The sequence below is a fragment of the Aethalodelphis obliquidens genome, unplaced genomic scaffold (genome assembly GCF_003676395.1).
Source record: "Aethalodelphis obliquidens isolate GAN/ISIS:26980383/991018 unplaced genomic scaffold, ASM367639v1 scaffold15, whole genome shotgun sequence".
In the NCBI taxonomy this organism is placed as follows: domain Eukaryota; kingdom Metazoa; phylum Chordata; class Mammalia; order Artiodactyla; family Delphinidae; genus Aethalodelphis; species Aethalodelphis obliquidens.
In genome coordinates this window covers 14145466-14169442 of record NW_020837959.1, presented here as the reverse complement: position 1 = coordinate 14169442, position 23977 = coordinate 14145466, and the positions used below count along the sequence as shown (strand labels likewise).

General features: G+C 42.3%; 1 protein-coding gene across 3 annotated transcripts in view; it reads left to right on the top strand.

Annotated features, from left to right (window-relative positions):
• CLDN10 (claudin 10) overlaps positions 1-23977 on the top strand; it is a 101144-nt gene that overhangs the window by 70567 nt on the left and 6600 nt on the right. The window contains exons 2-4 of one of the 3 annotated variants that reach the window (XM_027116100.1): positions 8116-8343; positions 14588-14749; positions 14838-14919. In XM_027116100.1, the coding sequence (XP_026971901.1) occupies positions 8116-8343; positions 14588-14749; positions 14838-14919 (472 nt within the window). Of the gene's footprint in view, positions 1-8012; positions 8344-14587; positions 14750-14837; positions 14920-23977 lie in introns of those variants that run through there. The other 2 variants (XM_027116102.1, XM_027116103.1) reach the window with 2 other exon arrangements.

The following is a 23977-nucleotide window of genomic DNA, read 5'->3' as shown; positions in this document are numbered from 1 at the left end:
CCGTTTTCGAGACAGGAGCAAAACCTGGGTGAACTCTACGGGCTGTTTAATCTTCTCACGGCAGTGAATCCCAACCTCTTACACTGGCTCCTCCAATCTCTTCCAACCCCTAGAAGCCAAAACAACTTCCTGGCTATCGCTTTTTTAGGCCACTATTCCCATAATTGGTCATTCATCCCAGGCTTCAGTGATGTTCAACGTCTCTGATCACCTCTGTTTTCTCAGTCATTTCCTTAAAGTCACCTCCAGCAAGTTCCCTGGCAGCTGGGGTTGCCTTCAAGGATATGGTAGAGGAAATGGAAGGCAAGAATCAGTGGGCAAGAAAACTTGCATTTTTGGCACACCTAGCAATTAAAACACACTATTTGGTGATGAGGAGATTGTGGTTACAAGTTTCTTTCCCAACACCTGGACAATTTAACTCAAAACGAAAAAAGCAAAGAAGTTGGTCATGCTGACATGACCCAAATGCCTAATTCAGTCATTGTGTTCTACCTTTTCCTCATCAACCCAAACACACAAGAATGGCACTAATATTACTCTTTAGATGCATTAAATCTCCAATGCTCAGATATATATGTCTATATATGGAGATGGCTAAAGTGACCCGATGAAGCAGGAGCTGGTCAGTGGTCCCGCCTCCCCACTCATTCCACACAGACATACAAGCTTATATTAAAAATCCCTTTGCCATCTACCCTTATCACCTTCACTTCCAATCAATGTTTTACAGAGAAAACATCTTCCTTTGTTATTACGTGTCACTCTTGTCTCCCTTCTACCTTCATCTCTTAGCCTCTATTCCTTTAGCCCTTTGTGTACGTGATACACACACACTCACAAACACATGTACACACATACACACCTGCTTCTCTGACACCTCAGTGCAATATGCCAAACTTCTCTCTTACCACACCCCTATTTTTCTCTTATAATCAGGTAAGAGGAGGCTGAGGAGAGCAATAAATAGTAATGGACCAAAAAATATTCAGATAATGACTTATCTTTTAACTTTGGTTACAGTAATGTCTGCAAATTTATAGTGTTTCTATGTTTAATCTTTAAAAACATGTCTTCGAATGTCTTCAAAACTTGGATGACTTATCATTTAAATAGAAGAACGTGAACTTTGGAGATAGATACACTTGGGTTTTACAGTAATGTATCAATTATGTAGTTAGAGAAAATAAGTTTGGGGAGAATATGAGAAAACTAGAACCATCCTGCACTGCTGTGAGCATGCCATGGGGTACAGCCATTCCAGAAACAACATGGCAATACCTAGTGGGGAAAAACAAACTTGCATTTTAACATCTGAATTGTGGCACACCTTTTGTAGGCTAATATGGGTCAAAACTTCAATCAGAAAACAAACGTAAGAAGTGTAGGTCATGCACAGTAAACGACACACACCACAGAACTCCCCCAATTCAGGCTAGCAAGGTAGAAGGATGGGGGCTCATTAAAGCATTCATATTGGAGTCAGCTGTGTTAGCTCCGACTGGCTGAGAGCCCAGTACAGGACCTAAAGCATGAGAAGACAGGAGTACTCTAATGACCTGTTTATTTTGTGTGTGTGTGTGCCTACCCACATATTTATACACACATATCTATATACATACATATGCACACACATATATACAGTTTAAGAAAAATATTCTAGATACAAACTGTGATATAATGAATTAGCATTGCTCAGGACATTGTTAAATAGCATATTAATGAACTTCAATTCACCTATTACAAGATATAGTCACAAAATGAAATTAAATGAGGACATTAGGTACCCTGTTCAAATGTTTCTGATTATAAAAGCCATTCTCCTAAAAAATAAAGCTAGGGCTTCCCTAGTGGTGCAGTGGTTGAGAGTCCGCCTGCCGATGCAGGGGACACAGGTTTGTGCCCCGGTCCGGGAAGATCCCACATGCCGCGGAGCGGCTGGGCCCATGAGCCATGGCCGCTGAGCCTGCGCGTCCGGAGCGTGTGCTCCGCAACTGGAGAGGACCCAGCAGTGAGAGGCCCGCGTACCGCAAAAACGAACAAAAAACAAACTCCTTCATTTTTCAAATGAGGAAGGTGCAACTCAGAGCAATAAATGACTTGCCTAAACCACATAGGTTTACTTGCTGCCCAACCTGGGTGGGTAGGTTGAATTAATACTCATAAGATGCTTATTGACCAGCAAAATACAACCAACCCATCTGCAAGCCCTAGAAAGTTCCAGCATCCCAGAGTGAGAGTCTTTCCAGGCTGGAGGAGTATTCACCAAGACAGCTGTGAGCTGCTGGGGCCCCAAACTTACCTCTCCAGGTGCTCAAGAGAAATCTAGACAGTCCTAACATACCTCAGAATGTCACCAAGTGCAAGTTCATGTGCCCAATGCACAGTGAGGCCGAACAATGTGGAAAAGTCGGAGTTTGAAGCAGAGAAAGTTTTATTGCAGGGCCATGCAAAGAGACTGAGGGCTTACACCCAAAAAAACCCCCCAAACCTTCGGAAGGGTTTCAGCAAAGCATTTTTAAAGGCCTGGTTGGGGGTGGAGTCACAGGGTACGTGATCATCTCGTGCACAATTCTCTGATTGGTTGATGGTGAGGTAACAGAGTGGCTAACTTTATCAATCCTTAGGCGCCAGTAGGTCTGCGGACTCATGATCATCAAGGAGTTAATTTATTCCATTTGGTGGTGGTTTTGAGCATCTGAAAAACTCAGGAAAGATGCATGAGATACTATTATCTGGGTACTTCAGAGAGGAGAGACAGCAGAGGCTCTGGGGGAGGGGGTCCTGCTCAGTCACAAGAATTGGGAATGAGTGTGTTTCAAATGAATGTATGAAAGACAAGTTCATAAGATATATGTGGCATCTTCTGATGCAGTACAGCCTCAAAGGGTACCAGATGTCAAAATAAGACAGTTTATTTCCTTATAATTTGCAAAAAAAATTTATAAATATATACACACATATATGATCGATGATGCAATGATAAGCATGAGTATCCTTTCCCGTAACTACTCCTCCTACTCTGCAGCTTTCATGCTAAGTAGTTACAAGAATCATAGAATTAGTGTAGAGCATTAAGATAAACAAAGAGTGTTAGAGAAAACGAAGGAAAAAGAATACAGATATGCTATTTTCCTATCTTAGTATCAGTGTTAATGTCTTCTTTAACGATGTTTGGCTCCTGAGAAGTTGTTTTTTTAGTTAATACCGTGTTTATCAGGACTTTAGTTTCTTCCCACCTCATCATCAGCATGCCACCTCACTGGAATCTAGGAAGGAGCTAATGTATACTGAAACCAAATTTGATGTTTAGAAAATCCTTGAGCTGTTGAAAGGCACACCTGTGTGGTTTGGCAGGTGAGTTGAATCTCAAAGAATTTGTGCAAATCTCTGGTTTAGTCGGCTAACTGGTTTCACTCCTGAACAACCCTGGGGTGAGGGAATCGTCTATTTTTCCTTGATAACCATAACAATGACAAAGAAATAACTTCCAATGCTAAATCTCAGTGGTTTAGGTCTCAAAAGTGCAAAGGCTCAGAATATATTTCAGGACAGTAAATGTCTTCATGTCAAATTTATTACAGATACATTACTACTTTTCATATTGGAAAAAAACTACAGTTTTTTGTAAAGGCCAAGTCATTGTTAATTAAGAGGTTACTTTGAATAATTTGGAGAAGTAACTTTCTAACTGTATTCACTTTTATATTTAAATTAAGAATGATTTTTTATGAATAGTTAAATAAAAATTTCAGTGAACTGAATCCTAAAGAATATAAAGAAGTGTTTATCAGTTGAAAGGTACTCTGTAAATGGGTTTGCAGATCAACTGCAAAGGTTACTTGGGACTCTAGAATCTTAAAGTGAAACAGGTCATTTATACATTACTTCTTTTTAAAAAATCTATTCGGTCTATTTTCCTTTTCTGGACATTCTTATGTTGGATTATGTGGTTTCTTCTGACTAAACTAGTTTTGAAAAGCTTAAGATGTAAGACATTCTAAAGTAAATGCTTGATTCCTTACATAATATTCTTTAGGTATTAAAGAAAGTTAACATTTTTCATCCTTTGGTCAGGCACTTGTGGGTTCTAAATGTAACTCTCTGCAGTTAATATGCAGTACATGCCAGGGAAGAGAAGTTTGGGGCTGTCAAACCTCACGGAACAGACAGAGAATAAAAGAAAATTAATCAAGTCCACAGGCATGACGACCCTAGTCTGTTTCAGCTGGCAAAAGAACTAATAGTGCTGCCACCCAGGTCATAATTTATGGGTTGTTTGTGGTATTTTCAACCCTTTTAAGTTGAAGCTGTGTGTTACCATCTCTACAGTAAAAGAATATTTCTTTTCTCAAAGTTTTCAACCAACAGATGAATATTCTTTTTCTCTATGACACACACCATCTGGTTTGCTTAACTGACTGTTTATACACATATACATGCGTCTCAACTGATCAGTGCTGTGGTTTCCAACCTGGCGGTACCTTAGAAGCTTTGGAAAAATCACTACCAGAGCCACCTCCAGAGATCCTGGCTTAAACGGTCTGGTGATGCAGCAGAGAGAGGGTCTTTCTTGGAGGTTCAAGTTAGAATTCAGAATTTGTTTCCTCTGGAAGCTATGTTGCAACGGTGGGTTTGTGTATATTTTAAATACAATAGGTAAAACTACATTATCTGTTAAATTTGGGGGGAATGGTCTGAAACACCGAATCAGTCTTCACAGTTCTTTTGGTAAAACAATGTACCTTTGGTTCCAAACAATGGAATTTACAACCAATCTGTTGATAAATTAGGAGCTGTGTGAGTCTTCAAGGTCACAACACTAGACTTTTTTGTGTCAAAAGTAAGTCAGGGTTTTGTCTTGCAAAAAAATGAATCAACAATTTTAGTGAGAAACTACCATGAGGAAGACACAAGCAAACAAAGACACTCAAACAAGACCAGGAAATAAAGTATAAAACCAACATTTGTGCAAATTTTAACTTTAGGAAACTCCATAGGAATGTCCTGGTTCACGACTTCTTGTGTTGTCTAAATAGTAAATTGGATTAGAAATAAGCATATCGTTCAGAAAGAAATATGGCACAGAAATAATAGTGGAAATATGCTGGAGGACAAGAAACCAAGACAATAAAAGCACTTTAAAAAGGCAAATCATACAAAAGAATAGAGGACACTTGTTGTCAATACTCAAAGGTGACTGACTTGAATAGAAGGGAAGATGAGAAGGATGAGGTTAGGTAGGTGCTTCCCAAACTAATGTTAAGCTTGACCCACCACCCCCCCACCATGAACCCAACATGACACAACAGGACAAACTGGGACCAAGAGGATCACAGTAGTGGAACTATGTCTGCATCCCACTAAGCAAACGGGTCTTCACCCATATTCCCATTCACACAAGCCGTGAGATGGCCATGCACACACAAACACACTTCCCAAGAGCTGCTGCATGGCCCCAAAGTACGACTTACCCTGTGTCGTCTCAGTGCAAATCATGGCAGTGGATGGATGTTAAAGATAGCCAGATTTGGGCTGAATAGAAACAAAAACTTGCTAAAAGGCTGTCAGTACAAAACAGAACCGGAACACACACCTTGCCATGCACTGAATCTTAAGTCCAGAAGGTGAGAGCATGAACTGAATATTATCTCTAGAAACAGGATGATTGACCTCCTAGAGTAATGGAAATAAAAATAAACAAATGGGACCTAATGAAACTTAAAAGCTTTTGCAAAGCAAAGGAAACTACAAACAAGACGAAAAGACAACCCTCAGAATGGGAAGAAATATTTGCAAATGAATCAATGGACAAAGGATTAATCTACAAAATATATAAACAGCTCATGCAGCTCAATATTAAAAAAACAAACAACCCAATCAAAAAGTGGGTTGAAGACCTAAATAGACATTTCTCCAAAGAAGACACACAGATGGTCAAGAAGCACATGAAAAGCTGCTCAACATCACCAATTATTAGAGAAATGCAAATCAAAACTACAATGAAGTATCACCTCACACCAGTTAGAATGGACATCATCAGAAAATCTACCAACAACAAATGCTGGAGAGGGTGTGGAGAAAAGGGAACCCTCTTGCACTGTTGGTGGGAATGTCAATTGATACAGCCACTATAGAGAACAGCATGGAGGTTCCTTAAAAAACTAAAAATAGAATTACCATATGACCCAGCAATCCCACTACCATAATTCAAAAAGGCACATTCACCCCAATGTTCATTGCAGCACTATTTATAATAGCCAGGTCATGGAAGCAACCTAAATGCCCTTCAACAGACAAATGGATAAAGAAGATGTGGTACATATATACAATGGACTATTACTCTGCCATAAAAAGGAATGAAATTGGGTCATTTGTAGAGACGTGGATGGATCTAGAGACTGTCATACAGAGTGAAGTAAGTCAGAAAGAGAAAAACAAATATCATATATTAACGCATATATGTGGAACCTAGAAAAATGGTACAGATGAACCGGTTTGCAGGGCAGAAATAGAGACACAGATGTAGAGAACAAACGTATGGACACCAAGGGGGGGAAGTGGTGGGGGGTGGGGGGCGGGTGGTGGTGGTGGGTTGAATTGGGAGGTTGGGATTGACATGTATACACTAATATGTATAAAATAGATAACTAATAAGAACCTGCTGTATAAAAAATAAAATAAAATTCAGAAGTTCAAAAAGAAATAGAATGATTTGTTGAGTGTGGAGTATAACCATACAATCTCCAATGGTCCTCCCAAATCTACTTTGGTGTTTCTGTAATTCAACCTCCTTTCTTCTTCACAGATGTTGAATCACCTCTAATTTCATTCTGTACCAATTTTGTTTTGTTTTGTTTTGTTTTTTTAAGTGACAAAGGGGAATTGAGAAACTCTTCACAATGAACCAAAGTGTCCCAGCAATTTGGGGGTTAGCAACTAGCGTTATTATAGCAGATCTGATTTAGAGGTTTTAGACCTTGGTTACTTTGGGGAAGAAGTAAATCCTGAAAGTTCATACCACGAACTGCAAGACCTTTAAACGGACAAATAATAAACCCATAATAAAGTCAGAGTCTTTTTTCTCTCATTTATGCTCAACTGTGTGAACTCTGGAGCCAAAAGTACACCCTGATCTTTAAGTTTGCTTTGAAACAGCAATGAAGGAATGAGCTTATCCCTCAATTAGGTGCAAAAGGTGGAGGCGGTAAAAAAAAGTTAAACAAGATACAGAGCAGCTGTGACAGCCCATCGGCTCATAGAAGAGACTCAGAACTGGCAGCTGGAAGGGACCCACAGGAGAAACGTCTTAAATGCACGTCCTACGTGTAGTACGTTGGTATCAGCAGGCCAGCATTGTGGCTGGAACAGTCACGACCAGGACTGTAAAGAAGGCGACGCAGCCTGTGCTCACCATGGGCTGCTGTTCTGAATGTAGGTTTGTGCCACGCACCTCTTGACAGTGACCTTCCGCATACCGCCGAGTCAAAAGGAACTGCAGAATTTTAGCGCAAGGCCGACTTCGAGCCCAGAACCGTAGTGATCCCTCCTTGACAAGCCGAACTGGGTCGCTCAAAAGAGCGTGGCACTACACCTGTAGAGTTCAGCGGGCCAAGGGCTGCGTTAGCAGTTGGTGTCCTTTCCGGGCACACAAAGGCTTTTTCTGCTCTGCTTTTACAAGGTATCCTAGAAGCCAAGCTATTGCCAATGGGTAGGGCTGGGGAGGGGAGGGGAGAGGGCCCGAACCCAGCAAGTTGTCCACGTCCGGCTGCCAGTCTGTCCAACAGGAGAGCCGATCTCGGCTGTGCCTCGGCCCCGGGGATGGGGGCGCGGGGGGGAGGGGGGCCACAGGGACGCGCAGGCGTGCGTTCCTCCAGACCGCGGGCGCCGGGCCAGCGGGCTCGAGAGAACCCAGGTGGCGACCGTAGAAGCTCCCCGCGAGCCTTCTCTGCCCCAGAGGGCGCGTCCTGGGGTCCGCGCGCGCGCCCCCTAGCGCCGGGCCTGCAGGAGGCGGGGCGGGACGGGGTGGGCGGGGGCGGAGGGGGCGGAGCCGCGCGGCTGGGCTCGCGGGGGTCGCGGCGCTGAGCAGGTGCGCGAGAGCGAGCGCTGCTACAGCGGGCGGCATGGCGAGCACGGCGTCGGAGATCATTGCTTTCATGGTTTCCATCTCCGGCTGGGTGCTGGTGTCCTCCACGCTGCCCACCGACTACTGGAAGGTGTCCACCATCGACGGCACGGTCATCACCACCGCCACCTATTGGGCCAACCTTTGGAAGATGTGCGTTACCGACTCCACGGGCGTCTCCAACTGCAAGGACTTCCCCTCCATGCTGGCTCTAGACGGTCTGCATCCCGTCGCCCCCCGCCCCTGCCCCTCGCTCCTCCACGGCCTGCCGGCGGGGCTCCCGCTGACCCAACGACCCCCGGCGGGACCCCCGGGCCGGACTCCTCCAAAACCCGGCCCCGCTGTCCCCCTCAGTGCCTGAAGGAGCCGGGGAGAGTCCCCGGTGCCCGTGGCCCGCCTTCCCCGGACGTCTGTCCCGCGGGGGGCGCCTGACCGAGCCCGGAACCCCGGGGCGGGAGAGAGGGGCACGCAGACAGGCCTGGGTGGGGTAGGTGACTCTCAGGCGACGGGGATGGAGGGAAGCAGCTATGTTGTCTCGAGAGTTGAGGACAGGGCAGTGGGACCCCCCTCTCTTGGGAACTGTTAGGACACGGAGTCACGAGAGGGGGCTTATCTTCTCCAGCCAGCACTACCCAGAAGGGCTGGATTCTGATTAAAATGGACTTGTCAGAGCGAAATCTGCTTGCTCTGAACTCCCTTTAGCCATTTCGTTAGTTCTTTTAAAAGTGTGTGTGTGGGGAAAGGAAACGTTGCAGGAGCACCCGCTCCAAACCCCCCGGCCCGCATCTACAAATGAGTCTGCTGGGCTTTAACTCTGCCTCTAAACGTTAGGAACGTAAGTAGCCCTAGCCTGTGCCGCAGAAAGTAGAGAACTCTGGCCAGCAGGAATCTTGTGCGGGAGACTGACAAGTTCTGTGTCGCGCCTCCCAAGCCCATTCTCAGCGTCTCCCTCAGGGTTGTTCTTTAGTAAATTGTTTTCTACGTAGTTCTTGTTAGCGACGCTCTATACTGTATTGTATTAGAACAACAGGTGTTCACAAAGAAAACTGGCTCTTTTTAGTCTCAACAGGTGTTCACGAAGAAAACTGGCTCTTTTTAGTTTCAGACTGGCTCCTTTTAGTTGACAGTGGATGTCAACCCGGTCACACTGATTGCTCAAGTCCTAGGCTCCTTTCTTGCAGGATTTTACAGCACGTGACTAGATGGATTCCCGACAGAAACTTGAGAGTCATTTACGTTAGTTCTCGATTTGAGGTGTTTTCTTTTTCTTTTATTACTGCTCTGCAAGCTTTTATTTGCATAACTGAGTAAATAAAGGACAAGATTTAATCCCCCTAAGATGGTGCTTGCCATGAAAAGCAAACTGCTGCTCGATGGAGGTATTTGATGGAAACTCCGTATAAGGGAATACGTGTCTGGTTTTAGATGAGTGACACCTGGGTCTGTGTCCTGGTGTGTGTACGATAAGTAGCCGGTACGCTCTTGATTCCCTAGAATTACGGTTGAATTTCCTGTGCGCTGCAGAGCACACATCCAGGTAGATGTTTGAACAGGCAGGCTCCTGTTTCTGTGATTTACATTCAGGAATATGGGATTGACAGTTACTGTCCTAAACACATTCTTCTGTTGTACCTGTACTGTCACCGAGATAGCCTGCCAGATAGGTACGCTTCCTTCTACAGGACAGCTGGGGGACAAGGGAGGGGATGGAGAGATGAATACTCCATGAAGGTTATTGGGTGCAGAATAGTGTGCACCTTATGTGTCTGAGCTGAGAATGAACGTCATGGTCTCAATATTTGGGGACAGGTGGGGTAATGAGGAGGAAGGAGAGCATAGCCTTCCACCATCCAGCCCTAGAGAGGAGGCGTGATGTTTGTATACAACCCAGCTCGCAAAATGGCCTTCCGCGTGTGCTCGTGTGTCTAGAAAATGACTTTAAGAGACGTAAATGACTTCACCTCTTGTTCTGCATTGTTTTAAAATTAATAACATAGCTTTACGAGTCAGTACATATAGAAGTAACTGTTTTTTAACAACTGCATGGTATTCATTACTCTGGACAAACTGGTTTATTTAACGACTTACCCATTGTTGGACATTGGACCCTTCCTAGATTTTCACTGTTCTTAGCACTTTACTGAAAACCTTTCTATTTGCCTCTTTGTGCGTACGTGTGTATCTGTAGTGTAGATACTGAGGAATAGTATTGTCAGAGCAGTAGAATATTCATTTTATTATTCAGTTTAAATCGTCCAATTACATTCCACCAACAGTGTATGAGAATACCTGTTTCTCCACATTCTCACCACCGTTTTTCATCCAGTTTAATGGGTGACATCCTATCATGTTATTATTTTATTCCCTGATCACTGTGATTTTGACCACCTTAGCATGTATTTATTGACCCTCTTTGTGTGTGTGTGACTTGCCTGTCCATATCTTATGCCCATGGTTCTTTTGCTTCCTCTTGGTTTAAATGATTTGTTTTTTAAATTCTGGAAATCAGTCCTTGATTTATTATATATGTTGCAGTCTCGGCCCATTGCTTGTCTTTTAAACGTGTGATGTCTTTTCTCATACAGAACATTGAAATGGGTATTATAATCGCATTTATCAGTCTCTTCCTGCTGGCTTGGCCTTTTGTGGCTTAAGAAAGCATTGCCTATCACAAAGTTATAAACTTACTTTTCATCATCTCTCAGAATAATATTTGGGGGGAGTTCAACCACACAGCTACATTTTCACGTGGAGGTAAGTCAGTTCCCCCAAAGAGGAGGCCCCTCTGCTTGTTCGCGCTCTGCCGTGTATTTTCTGGGCAGCCACATCTGCTGGTTGCTGGGCCTAAGGCAGGCCCTGCCTACAGCACGCTGCATGTGGATTTCCTGGTTATTGCACTAGAAGTGGAGGGAGAAAGCCACGTTGCCAGGGGCTGTGGTGACCACAGGCTTGAGTAGGCCAGTCCTCTCCTTAAACCAAGCAGAAAAATCCAAGAAGGGAGAGAGAAGGCTCACAGCTCTCCCGTCTAGTCTTAAGTGGAAGAACATGCCTCTTGGACACAGATGATGGAGTCATTATTCTGAAAATCCTATGTGAGGTCAAAGCTCTGATTGCTCATCATCAGGGGGTATCATTGTTACCCCAGTTCTCCCTACAAGGAAAAAGCTAAATGCAGGTTTAATGTTAGGCCATGTTAAGATTCCAACTGTAATTTCTGCTTAGAATCAATCTTAGTGTTATGGAAGGGAAGCTTTGATGTGTTTCTTACCATTCACTGGACGCTTGGTTCATATTCCTCCTGTGAAGGAAGTGCTGTTATCCTTGGGTTTTACAGATGAGAAAACAGGCTTGGAGAGATTAGGTAATACAGTCGAGGATACACAGCAGGTAGATAGAAGAACCAGAGGTGAAATTCAGAGTTCGTGTCTGCCCCTCATACCACCCTTCTCTCCCAGGATTTGCAAAAAGTACGCAAAGCTACTAGCCTGAGAAAGCACGTCCTTTTTTTCTTCTTTCAATCAGAAGCTACCAAGCGTACTGCTAGGGAATTGTCTCCACCAAGTGGATATTTTCATTTTTGCTAGTTGGAAATGGAAAATAAGGTACATTTGGAAAACCATTTTAACTTTTAAGGGACACCTTGAAGTTTTCCTCCAACAGAATTCATTAATTTAAAGTCACAGTAATTTACTAATTGAAAAACTCACCGTTGAATGAGCTGGTGATTTCTGTTTATTGCTAACCCATATTCCTTTCAAAGCACCCCTTGAACTGCAGCTGAACATTTTGAGCCAGGTTTTTTTTTTTTTTTAGTATATGCCATCTATTTTTGTTAGTGGGAATGTTTGCCATTTCTTCCAAAGGAGTTAACTATAAATTATACTTCAGAGAACTTCTGAGCAAATATGTTCATGCCCCAGCACTTTAATGTGTTAATTAGCTATTAACGGTGTCAGTAAATTAGACCTGCCAAAAATAATGGCCTTCTTGACTAGGTTTTTACCACCACTTCACTTGAGGGTGTTACTTATGAGTTTTGACCTCCGGAACTGTTAAAAAGGCAAGGTTGTAGAGGTCTGCCTTGCAAAAGATAAACTCTGAGAGAGTTTGTGGGAAGTCACCCAAGGCTTGAGTCTGTGGGTGTTTTAAGGACTGGTAGCCCCTAATTTACAGACCTCAGGCTTACCAACAACTCGATTCCATCTATGGCTGACGGTGGAGTTTATCCCCGGGAACTCCAAACCCTTCTTTTATGCATGCGATGAGTTAGCAATTTATCGCTACTGTTCCCACATCAGAGAGAGTTACCTTCCCCACCAAATCAGGGTTCTGGTTGGTTCTGAGGAAAGACCTGACCTCATCAGAACCTGCTCTCTATCTCTCCTCTTGTGCTGAGAGGGCAGAGTTGATCCTGCTGTAGGTACCAGGGCTGAGACCGGAGAACTGAGTGAGACACTCGGGGAAAAAATGGTATGAGTAGTGGTTAAGTTGAAAGCCTACTGTTATTTTTCCAGTCACATTAAGGGTTGAATTCATCAGCCTGGGATTCTGACCACTGCGTACCATTTGGGAAAATGTGTTTTATGTTCTTAGTGATCAGACCATAGACTTAACCTTTTGCAAGGCTCGTGTGTTTTCTGTACATAAAGCCTGTAAGATTCCTAAAATAATTGCAAATTATGGTGCATGATAAGGTTTTCTAGAATAGTTTTTTAAATATAGGGTAGAAGTTATATCACACACACACTTTGTTGTCTGTTTAGGATTACAGTAAGAGTTAGCTAAAACACCTCAAAACCGCAGGTTAAAACAAATCTCAAAAAATAATGAAACCACACTGTCCCAGTAGCTCTGGTGGTAAATGATGAGTCAGTTGTGGTTGTCCTGGAGGACTGTCTTTAATCTTGCAGGGAACGAACAGGCTTCCTCCCCCTATGCTTCTATTGCTCCCTGGGTTCTGGTTGGGGGACTTGAGGGTTGAAGTTTAAAATAGAGCTGGGTCACTGTTCAGCGGCAGAGACACAGATAGCCCTGCAGCACTACTATAGCTACCAAAATAAGCCTCCAGTATCCTGTTTTGCTAAAAATAAGTTTCTTCTGCTGTTTTTGACAGCCTTACCATCAGGGAAATTATTTTCTGTCTGGAAGTAGTTCACCCTATAAAATAGAAGATCACTGTCATTGCATTCTGCATTTGTAGGGACCTAAATCTGTTCAGTTAATTAGAGCATCTTCTGGGTACTCTTCACAACGGATCCTAGGGGTAGGACTGAAACTTAAAATCTTGTTCTTTCCCTGAGAAACATAAACTGGAGGCCACCTTCCCCCATTATTCCCTGAATATATGATTATCGTCGCCTTAGAATTATTATTTATCATTGACTTTGCCTGAACACAATAATAAATGGCTTGGTGTATCTTGGCACTTATGAGTTTTTTCATATTAAAAAGTTTAATGCCAAATGTAAACCTGAGAGATATGTACGTTCATTGACTTAACAAATGAACACACCAGTATGTGCCGTCATTATTTCAGATTGAAATACGGCACTGTTTCAGTCTGAAATGAAAATGACGGCATGTGGTAAAAATGTATTAGTTGAAATCCTGTTAACTTAAAACTTGTTAGTGTCTGGACGAAAGCCAGGCTGAAGTTTACCATCACCCTGGCTGTGCAAATAAAAATACGTGACTAAGAAAATGAATGGTGTAGGAGGAATGATCAACAAACCAACAGAACAAGCTTTCAGGATACTTTGAAAGCGTCCATTTATATGCAAACAGTTAATTTCATAATTATATTCTTCTAGGAACCAACCAGTGCTTATTTAAACCCAATGTTATTATGTGTGCCCTGAAAATTTTTAAAAGGTCATGAAAACACATCTTGACTTAGACTTCTCATGGTTCATGATGACATTCCAGTCAGTCTCATTTATAATCTTTCACTAATATTAGAAGATGTGACTCTGTGGGAGCTCTGCTCGATTATAAAGATTACAACGTCAAAACCATTAAAACATCTGTTTTAAAGGTCTGACGTGCAGAGGAGTAACAGGGTTGAGATAGTGGCAGATGAAGTTTCCCAGGGTGAAAGGCAGTATTGCATGGGTTTTGTAGTCAGAGCTGGATGGAATCCATTTCAGCCCCTTACTAACGCGTCTCTGGCATATTATGTAACTGTTGTGCACCTCAGTTTCTTCATCTGTGAATACGGGAATAATAACACTCAGAGGTATATCCTGAGGATCATGCATGTGCCAAACTGAAAAGTGTGTGATGTAGAACAGGCACTCCATACAGATTCACTTGCTTTTCTTTCTTGCTTAACGTATGTTTTAACCATTATGGTTATTTTTTTGGAAAGCAGAACACTCATTCACGAGGACAGTGTAAAATGAGAGTTTCTTCCTGGACAACCACGTGTTTTATGTTAATGTAAATGACCTACTCTAATTGCAGGTTATATCCAGGCATGTAGAGGACTTATGATTGCCGCCGTCAGCCTGGGCTTTTTTGGTTCCATATTTGCCCTGTTTGGAATGAAATGTACCAAAGTCGGAGGCTCAGATAAAGCCAAAGCTAAAATTGCTTGTTTGGCCGGGATTGTATTCATACTGTCAGGTAAATAGTAACTTTCTTCCGAACAAGGTGCTTCAGGATGTTCATGAAACACCAGTAATCACAGCCCTTTCCTTCTGATGCTCTTCAGGGCTGTGCTCCATGACCGGGTGTTCCCTGTATGCAAACAAAATCACAACAGAGTTCTTTGATCCCCTCTTCGTGGAGCAAAAGTAAGTACTCTTCTTAAGTCTGTATGCTTGTGGCTCACAGGAAATGGCTATAAAATCATCTTCTAAATTAAGCTACATAAATTTCCTCCATGGCTCATGAAAGTGAGACATACTGATAAATGATGTTGGATGACATCATTCAAGAGCAAACGTTTTATATGCTACATTGGCAGAAGATGCATCGAATCACTGCATTAGGGTTACATAGTGTCTTGTCTCTACATAGCTCAAGGCATAGGACTTAGAAGGCTAAATGTCATCTACTGTACGAAGTCACGTAGAGGAAAAGTGCAAGAGAGGTGTGAGGTGGGGAGGAAAGAAGGATAAAGCGTGACAGCAGAAAACTAAGAGCTTGCCTCGATTGTTGTCCATCCAAGATGATATTTGCCAGATGTTCTGGGCCAGCTTCAATCTCAGGCATTGAGATGAAAACGGAGACTGTGATCCTGAAGGTTAGAAACGTTTAAGTGATATTGAATGAAATACTATTTTTCATTTTTAGTTAGCCTTTTACGTTTGTTCTGTTGACCACGGCCTTAACACGTGCCACCTAATAAACCTTTGTAAAGGAATTGCACATGACTCAGGGTCTTTAAAAAATGGTGTAAGAGTGGCACAGACACCCAGATGTGACCGGTCTCAGCTGCGGGTGATGGTTTGGCACTTACAGACCAGTTTGTTTGTTGGTTTTTAATTATGGGCTGTTGCTTTGTATAGTTTCTCTAGGCTTATTTCTTTGCATTGGGAAAACCCAAGGAATACCAAATTAGAAATAATAATAGATCAAATATTTTGTCTTCTCTGAGAATATTCCCACAGACTTCTGTAGAAAGCCGCATGTGTACTGCTGTCATCCAGGCTGGGGATTCTCTTTCAGTCTTCAGATCAAATGTTATGGAATTTTAAAAGAGTAATTACTAAAATGGCTGATCAGGGTCCATTACTTTTTTCTGGTGGATTTAGGAATCTTTAGGAAATGATTTTTCTAGTACTGTCTTTAGTTTATGCATAAATAGTAAATGTATGTATAATGAAAATAATAGCTAACACATGTTGAGCCCCTACCATGTACCAAGCAGAGCATTGCAAATATTATTTTATTATTTTGGTCTTACAACGTCCTTATGAAGTAGGTTCTCTCTGTACCCCCTTTTTTAAAATTGGGGAAAGAATTCAAGGACTATGTGCAGGGGAACTTGGACTAAGCTAATAGGCTGATTGAACTATGATTCAAACCAGGCAACCAAACTCTGGCACACTTAACTCTAAAATGCATGATATATAATATTCTACTATTTTGTAATTTTTGTGACAGTATGCCACATATATTTTTCATCAAAGAAGTTTCTTTTGTGCAGTAGTGTTTATTGTGAAATCTTATTAAATGGAAAACAAAAATGACTGCTTCAGACCCCAGTATGATGTTCACTCCCCTACCTATGTTAGAAAATGTGTTCTGATTTGTAAACTTTCTCCTGATTTTTGATAATGAGATTTGCACCGATGTGCATGGCACCAAACATTGGGGTGAAAACTAAGACTGTTCTCCTGAAGATTAGAACCATTTTAATGATATTTAAATGAAATATCAGTTTTCATTTAAATATTATACTTAAATGATATTTTTATTTCAGGGTTTGATATCATAAATATACCACAAAATCATATTTCTCACAGTTTATTTTATTAAAGACATTGCCGACTTTTCTGGATTACCTTTCGTACATCACTGTTCTGTCTTCCTGACAATCATTAATGATGTCTTTGTCAAACTCTTAAAAATCATTTTCATCTTTTCTCACAAGGCCGAGGCTAATATCTGTATCTATATGCACAGTAACTTAAACCTTTCCTTTGTGTTCTGTGCTTGCTATATGCTCAGTCACCTCACTCAGTTTAGTACCACTGGAATTTCTTATTCTTTCAGATTTTCGTTAAACTCAGTTCAGTAATTATGGACTGTGAGAGGTTTTCCTCTTTTCTACATTCTTGGTGCTACTTTGAACTATTCCATTCCCACTGTGAGCTTCCCAGCATCCCTCTTTCTGTCTTTGCCTACTCTCTCTCTCTCTCTGTTTTCTCATGTGGAAAATCAGGATAATCATAGAGTTGCTGTGAGAGTTAAGAGAGTGTGTATATGTACCCTTAGAACTGATTAGAAAAGAGCAAAAGCCTTGTATTAATAACTGTATTGTGTTAGCTATTATTAAGGTTGCTTTTTAATTGTGTGTAGTAGTTAAGATGTACCTTATCTTTATGGATGTCTTTATTAGCTCTTTTCTGCAATGACTTAAAAATATAACACCTACAATTTGCCAATTTACCTTAGGTCATTAAAAACACAAGAGTGAGGGATTATGAAAAGCACCATGGCTTACAAATTGGTAAATAACAGGTCCTTCACACCAAAAAATACAGACTTTATTAAAAAAAAAAAAAAAGAAAACCTGCATATTGAGAACATGTTTAGCTCCTTGAGATCAGAGCTCACTCACATTTCTATCCCAGCAATGCCTGGCACAAAGAAAGGCCATGACTTATGTACAAGGAATTATCAACGCCTGTTGAGAATTTTTAAATATGATCAGATGCTAATTACCCACAATGGTAGAAAAGAGGCATGAAGATGACATGTGACACCTACAGGAATTCACAAACTTTATTTAAATAAAACTATAAAAACCAACCAGTTGACTAACTTGCTGTCATCTGTTTTCCTTTTATCAGCGCCTCTAGTGGAGGAGAAGGAGATGGAAATTAGGAAGATTAATAAGCTGCAAATTGGGTATCAACACAAAGTAGACTGATTCCATAGGTTTTTGGGTTTTTTTTAATATTTATTTATTTATTTGGTTGCACCGGATCTTAGTTATGGCAGGCAGGCTCCTTAGCTGTGGCATGCGAACTCTTAGTTGCAGCATGTGGAATCTAGTTCCCTGACCAGGGATCGAACCCGTGTTCCCTACATTGGCAGCATGGAGTCTTACCCACTGCACCACCAGGGAAGTCCCTCCGTAGGTCTTACAAAATATCATAATTTTTAAAGTGAGATTTTGATTTTGGCATATTCGAGGGGATAGGGCTTCCTAGCTGGCATTTGCTAGAACTTAGTAAGTGGTACCTCTGATGTAGTTTGTGCGTGAACACACAGAGGAATATGTTGGAGAATCACTGCCAAAGGCAGGGCCAGCCCTGGAAGAGTTGGGATAAGGGCACCGCTCTAGGGGGTTCTGACTATTTCTTTAGTGTCTTCATGGATCTGCATGAGGGTAAGTTCCTTGAGGTCAGAAAACATCTATTTCATCTCTTACTTGCCTAGCATGGTGCCCGGTATGTGAAATCCTGATCTGTAGAACTAGTCCTTTCAGGATTAGCAGAAAAGCCTTCTGTTATCTCAGCAGACTGAGGAAGCCTCAGAGAGGATGGAGCTAGGAGGCAGGCTTACCCTCCTCTTCGCACCCTTATCATGCATTCATCTTTCTCCAGCAGCGTGGCTCCCTCCGGTCCTCGATGGCCTGGCTGTGGCATACGCATGCGTGTGTTTGGCCCTTAGGAAGGGCGATGAGGCACACCTGCTTGCCACAGGCTCTAGTTTAAATTTCTGGTGAGCAGATACTTGTCCCAAAATGCACTGCAAAACAGTTCAGGCCTCAGAACCTAGTTTTGTTGCTGTTTTTCTTAAGGATTCTCTAACATGTAAATTCAATCTTCTTTGTGGATTTCGAGGACATCCCTATATAAGACTCACCTTGGTTGCCTAAGTTACAAACATACAACTAAGCTCATCCACAGAGCTCCCACCACATTCCTACTATGTGCAGGGAACTCTGTAGGTGCTTTATTGACGAGGGAACAGAATGAGTGGCTTCTGGTGTATCGTTGGCATAAAGATTGTGGCAGTAGCGCTGCAAACAGTAGTAGGCTTTGTGTTCAGTGGCTAATTATTTCTGAAACCCTTCCTTTCCCACAGCTCATATGGGAAGATTTTTCTTCCTGCCTACAATCATTTGACAGAACTGCAATCTTTAAAGAGCTTCACCTGACTGTGGTTGTTTCTGCCATTTCTCCATTTTTTCCTTTTGTTTTACTTCCTTGCGTCCATTCAAGTTGTGATTATGTTTTATGGCTCCAGGATGGGCTCCTGCAAAGCCTTTAAAACTATTTCTCAACTCTTCCCTTTGGGCTGTTTCAAACCAACTTCCTCCTTTTTATTAAAGCAAAACCTACTACATAAAAAAATCTATCCTCTTGCAAGCTTATGGTCACAAGCACTCCTTAGCGTGATTCACCGTATCATTGTGTTGAAATATAATTACATATCCCCCCCCATGGCTTTGTTGTCCAAACCACTAACTTCTGAGTGTCTTGCTTTGTTTTTTCTTAAATAGACTGTTCTGAAGAGTTGGTTGGCTTAAAGAGTTGTTCTGCATAAAGAAACTTCTTTTCAAGTCATGCAGAGTTGGGGCACTGAACCAATTTCCTTAATTGAGGAAACAGGACATCGTGATCTTATTTATTCGCTTTTAGTCAATGAGATTTATCATGAACGTTTTGGCTCAGCTATTCATATCTGGGTCTTATCATACTCCAGCCTTTGTATTTTGAGAGCTTTTAAAACCATGGAGTTATTTATCTCTAGCACTCTGCATTCAGTTAGTTTCTACTTTAGAATCTAAGTTTTACTTTGGTAAAATCTTTTCATCATTGTGGTTACTTAGTAGTTAGAGAAGTAAACAGCTGTCTGCTTCCCGATAGATTCCCTCATTCTTGTTATCTGTCAAGTTCAATGCACGAGAGACAATTCAAGAAGGACGTTTCTAGGTTACACACGTTTTCCGGGGTGAGACTGAAAGGAATATCGATCTCACTAGGTGACCTTGCCTAGATATTTAACTTCTCTCTTCTGTCCTTATTATAATTTAATGAATTATAGATGTCTGTGTACTTACGCTTATTGCAATCATGAGGTTATTTGGAGAATGGATTATTGTGGGTAAAAGGCTCATAGATTCTCAGATAAGGGATTCCATAGAGGCGCCAAGGGTTAGGAGCAAAACAGAATTTGACTGTTAAATATTAAGCAGGTGTTACTCTGTGACTTCACTTTGTTCTGTGGTAGCACTGGCCACTTCAGATCATCAGAATTGCTCTGATGCTTTTGTTAACGCTGGCAGGACTTAAAAATATACTTGGAAATCAAGCGTTTGGCAACTGTGTTTTGTTTTCACTGACCAGCACATGAAGTCACGACTCCTTCCAGTTTGCCAGCCTTTCTGGTGACTCAGCTTTTAGCACCACCACCCCGTTCCCTCCCTGTGTTCATATCCCAGCTAACCACTGCATATCCTGCAGGACTTGCTTTCTGCGTAACGTGCCCACCTCCGTGCTCCCTTTGCCCTTTGTGCTCCGGTTATAATCCTACTGGGCAGTGACACTTGCTTATCGGCCCATCTTCCAAAGCAGATCAGGAGCATCTCGAAGTGAAGACCACGTCTTGCTGATTTGGGCATCTCTTGTAGCTAGTCCCTGCTCCGTGACATTTCCAGCAGGGATGGTCAGTCAGCAGTGGTGTACAACTGTCTGTCTGCACCTCTCCTAGAGTGGAAAGACTGTATGCTTGGGGAGATTTGGTTAAAGGAATGGGGAAGGAAGGCAGCCTACACACTGGTTAAAAATGAGGACCTTGGGGCTTCCCTGGTGGCACAGTGGTTGAGAGTCTGCCTGCCAATGCAGAGGACACGGGTTCGTGCCCCGGTCCGGGAAGATCCCACATGCCACGGAGCGGCTGGGCCCGTGAGCCATGGCCGCTGAGCCTGCGCGTCCAGAGCCTGCGCTCCGCAGTGGGAGAGGCCACAACAGTGAGAGGCCCGCGTACCGCAAAAAAAAAAAAAAAAAAAATGAGGACTTTGGATCAGGACTGCCTGGGAGGGAACCCCAGCTCCGCCATTTATTAGTAGTGTAACCTTGAAGAAATTACTTTCCTTTTTGTGTCCTGTGTCCTCAATAACTATGAGGTTATTGTGAGGATGAAACGAGATGGTACATTTCAGCTATTTAGAATGTGCCTAACATATAGTAAGCACTCAGTAAATGCTAGTAAATTAATTTTAATGGTACTGACCCTTAAGCAGAGGATATTAATGTAGCAGGTCATTATCTTATATGCTGTATTAAGGGTGGCCACAGAGAAATGTATATTGAAATGTTGGAGGCCTAGTGGAAAGGATAATTGTTGTAAGACACTTGACTCTCAAGTGGAAGGCAGGTAAGGGACCTAGCATGAACCCATTTAAAAAAACAAGCTTGTGTAATTCCTTCTCTTTATTTCTGATCATCTCCGTCACAGCTTTGAGTTAGAGATACGCAGCAATTTGAAACTGTCAAATGGATAGACACTCCTGAGACCCTTCTCATGAGAACTCATCCTATGTTCATCTTCCCAACTCCAGGTTCGATTCTAAACTGTTTTCAGGCAGTCTGCTGAGGATTCAGAGGATCATGTAGGGTAGGCTTTTTTTTTTTTTTTTTTTTGCCGTATGCGGGCCTCTCACTGTTGTGGCCTCTCCCGTTGCGGAGCACAGGCTCCGGACGCGCAGGCTCAGCGGCCATGGCCCACGGGCCCAGCCACTCCGTGGCATGTGGGATCTTCCCGGACCGGGGCATGAACCCGTGTCCCCTGCATCGGCAGGCGGACTCTCAACCACTGCGCCACCAGGGAAGCCCTAGGGTATGCTTTTAATTGACCCACGCTTTTTTGCTGCAAATCCATCTGTATTTTCTTCCTTCAACACAAACCGTTGTGCAAACCCACCTTCACACCCACAGACTCTTGCTGGTCATGGCCCCAGGTGTCACAGGACAGCCCTGGTTGTTTTAGGAATTTCCCATCTTGGAGCACAGCCCCCCTCTGCAGTGTCAGTTTATTCAGACTTCAAAGTTTGCGTGAGAACATGTTACTGTGCCTACTTTGAGTGTTGTGACTCAGCACATCGTTTCCCACTTAAAATCAAGGCCCAGTAAACCCCCAGTTATCCACACGAATGGAGATCAATGGCATGGACGTTGCTCAGTAACAGATTTGTTTTTGAACTGAACTGTGTAATTTTGGGAACAGGAGGTGGTCCTTTTAAATTATAATTTACTTTGACTAATATTATATTAAGTTATACTGTGGATGGTTTATAAAATTTCCATGAGTAATCGGCAAGAATCAGAACTCCTGTAAGGACACTCACTGTGCACTTTACACACGGTTAGAGAGGGAAGGAGGCAGAGGGGTTAAGAGGCAGGTTTTCGAGTTCACTCTCTGCTCAGCTCCTGGCCCTGGCCCTGGCTCCTCTGTGATCTTAGGAAAGATGCAGTTGCTTCCTCTAGGTAATGGGGATAGCACCTGCTGCTTCTGAATGTTAGGGGGATTAAAGAAAGTAACATATAGACAGCACCCCCGACAGTGGCATATGGTAGGTGATTACCTGTTCTTAACATACAGTCTATAGAATTCTGAACTACCCTAATGATAACTCATAACATTCGGAAAGGTAATGCACGCATGTCTGTTGTAAACTATAAACCAGAGAAAAGAACGCGTGCCTGTTACGAACATTGAAAAGCAATTTAGAATTGACACACACACACAAATCAGTCTTTATTTTGCGTTTCCTAAATTTGAGAATTCTCTGTGAAGGTTCCATATGCAAGTAGGTGCTTATTATTTAAATTATCCCATTCTACTCTAGCCACCATTTGCGAGGCACCTGCCGCTAGTTCATAGTCCTGTAGGAAGCTTTGGGTAGGAAATCTTGTGGCATCTTCCAGACCGTTGAGCGAACTGTTAACTGATGTGAATTGCATAAGGAGAGGAGAGACTGCAGCAGCCTGGGGAGATACACGGGTCGGTGGGCACTAAACAGCCTGCTTCCGGTGCCTGGGACCCCAAAAGAATGTGGAGTATTTGGGGGAAATGTATGTTTGTAGATAATGCCTGTAGAATGCTTGTTTACATAAAATCCATCCATGCAGTTATATAGACCTTGGATTATATAAGCCTATGAGTTGAGGAAAGTTTCTTTTTGCTGGTAATCTTTAAAAGATTGGTACACCAATGGAATTCAATTTTAAAATGTTAACATTGATAATATATGGGTGTGCTTCCTAAACTTTAAACTTTTTTTTTTTTTAACATATTTAGTTGTTTTAAGGTAACTGGAATGTTTTGGCTGCTATCACCCTTGATTAAAATGAGGAGTAAGACAGTGCGTTTGAAAAAAGACTATCCTTGATGTCAAAAGACTTGGCACCTAACTCTGTGACCTTCAGCAAGCTGACTTTTCTCTGGGGATCTTAAAAGGATGAGGAGTTTTTCATTTGTGAAACAGTTTTTGTTTTGTGTTTGGAGGAGCTGCATTTTCTTTTTTCAAGTCCAACAAGCCCTGATTTTAATTATTACGCTCACCTCTTTTTGTGCTGGGTGAAAAGACAGCCTGAGGGAATTCTGAAAAAATTCCATACCCTAGAGCCACTGAGAACGCAATGAGCCAGAGAGATCGAAAACACATCTTTCTGAAATGACAACTGAAAACGCATTGTGCTGATGGTGTTTTTTCACATTGATCCCATCTTTTACTTAGCTAAGGTGTACACAAAAGGGAGAAAGAGTGTTGGTTAAGAGCTCAGGGCCTGGGATCATAGTTACGGGTTTTAAATCCTGGTTCTACTATTTGCTTAGCTGAGGTATGGGGAGGAAAGTAATTTGATCTCCCTCAGCTTCAGTTTTTTTCATTTGTAGAATGACCATAGGAAGACCTCTCTCTCAGGATTGTAATGAAGATCAAATATGATAATGCATGCCAAAACAACTTAGCACACAAAACAAAATCCTAGTACAGTGAGCTGATAGTAATAGTAGCTATTGTTGTGGTGGACTGTTACTTGGATCACATCTATACAGATTTGGGAGAACAGGTAATGTTTACTTTACAAAAACATGCTCTTCTGCTTCTCTTGTTAAGTTTCATCACAGCTTACTATAATTATTTGCTTAATGTCTGACCATCCCCAC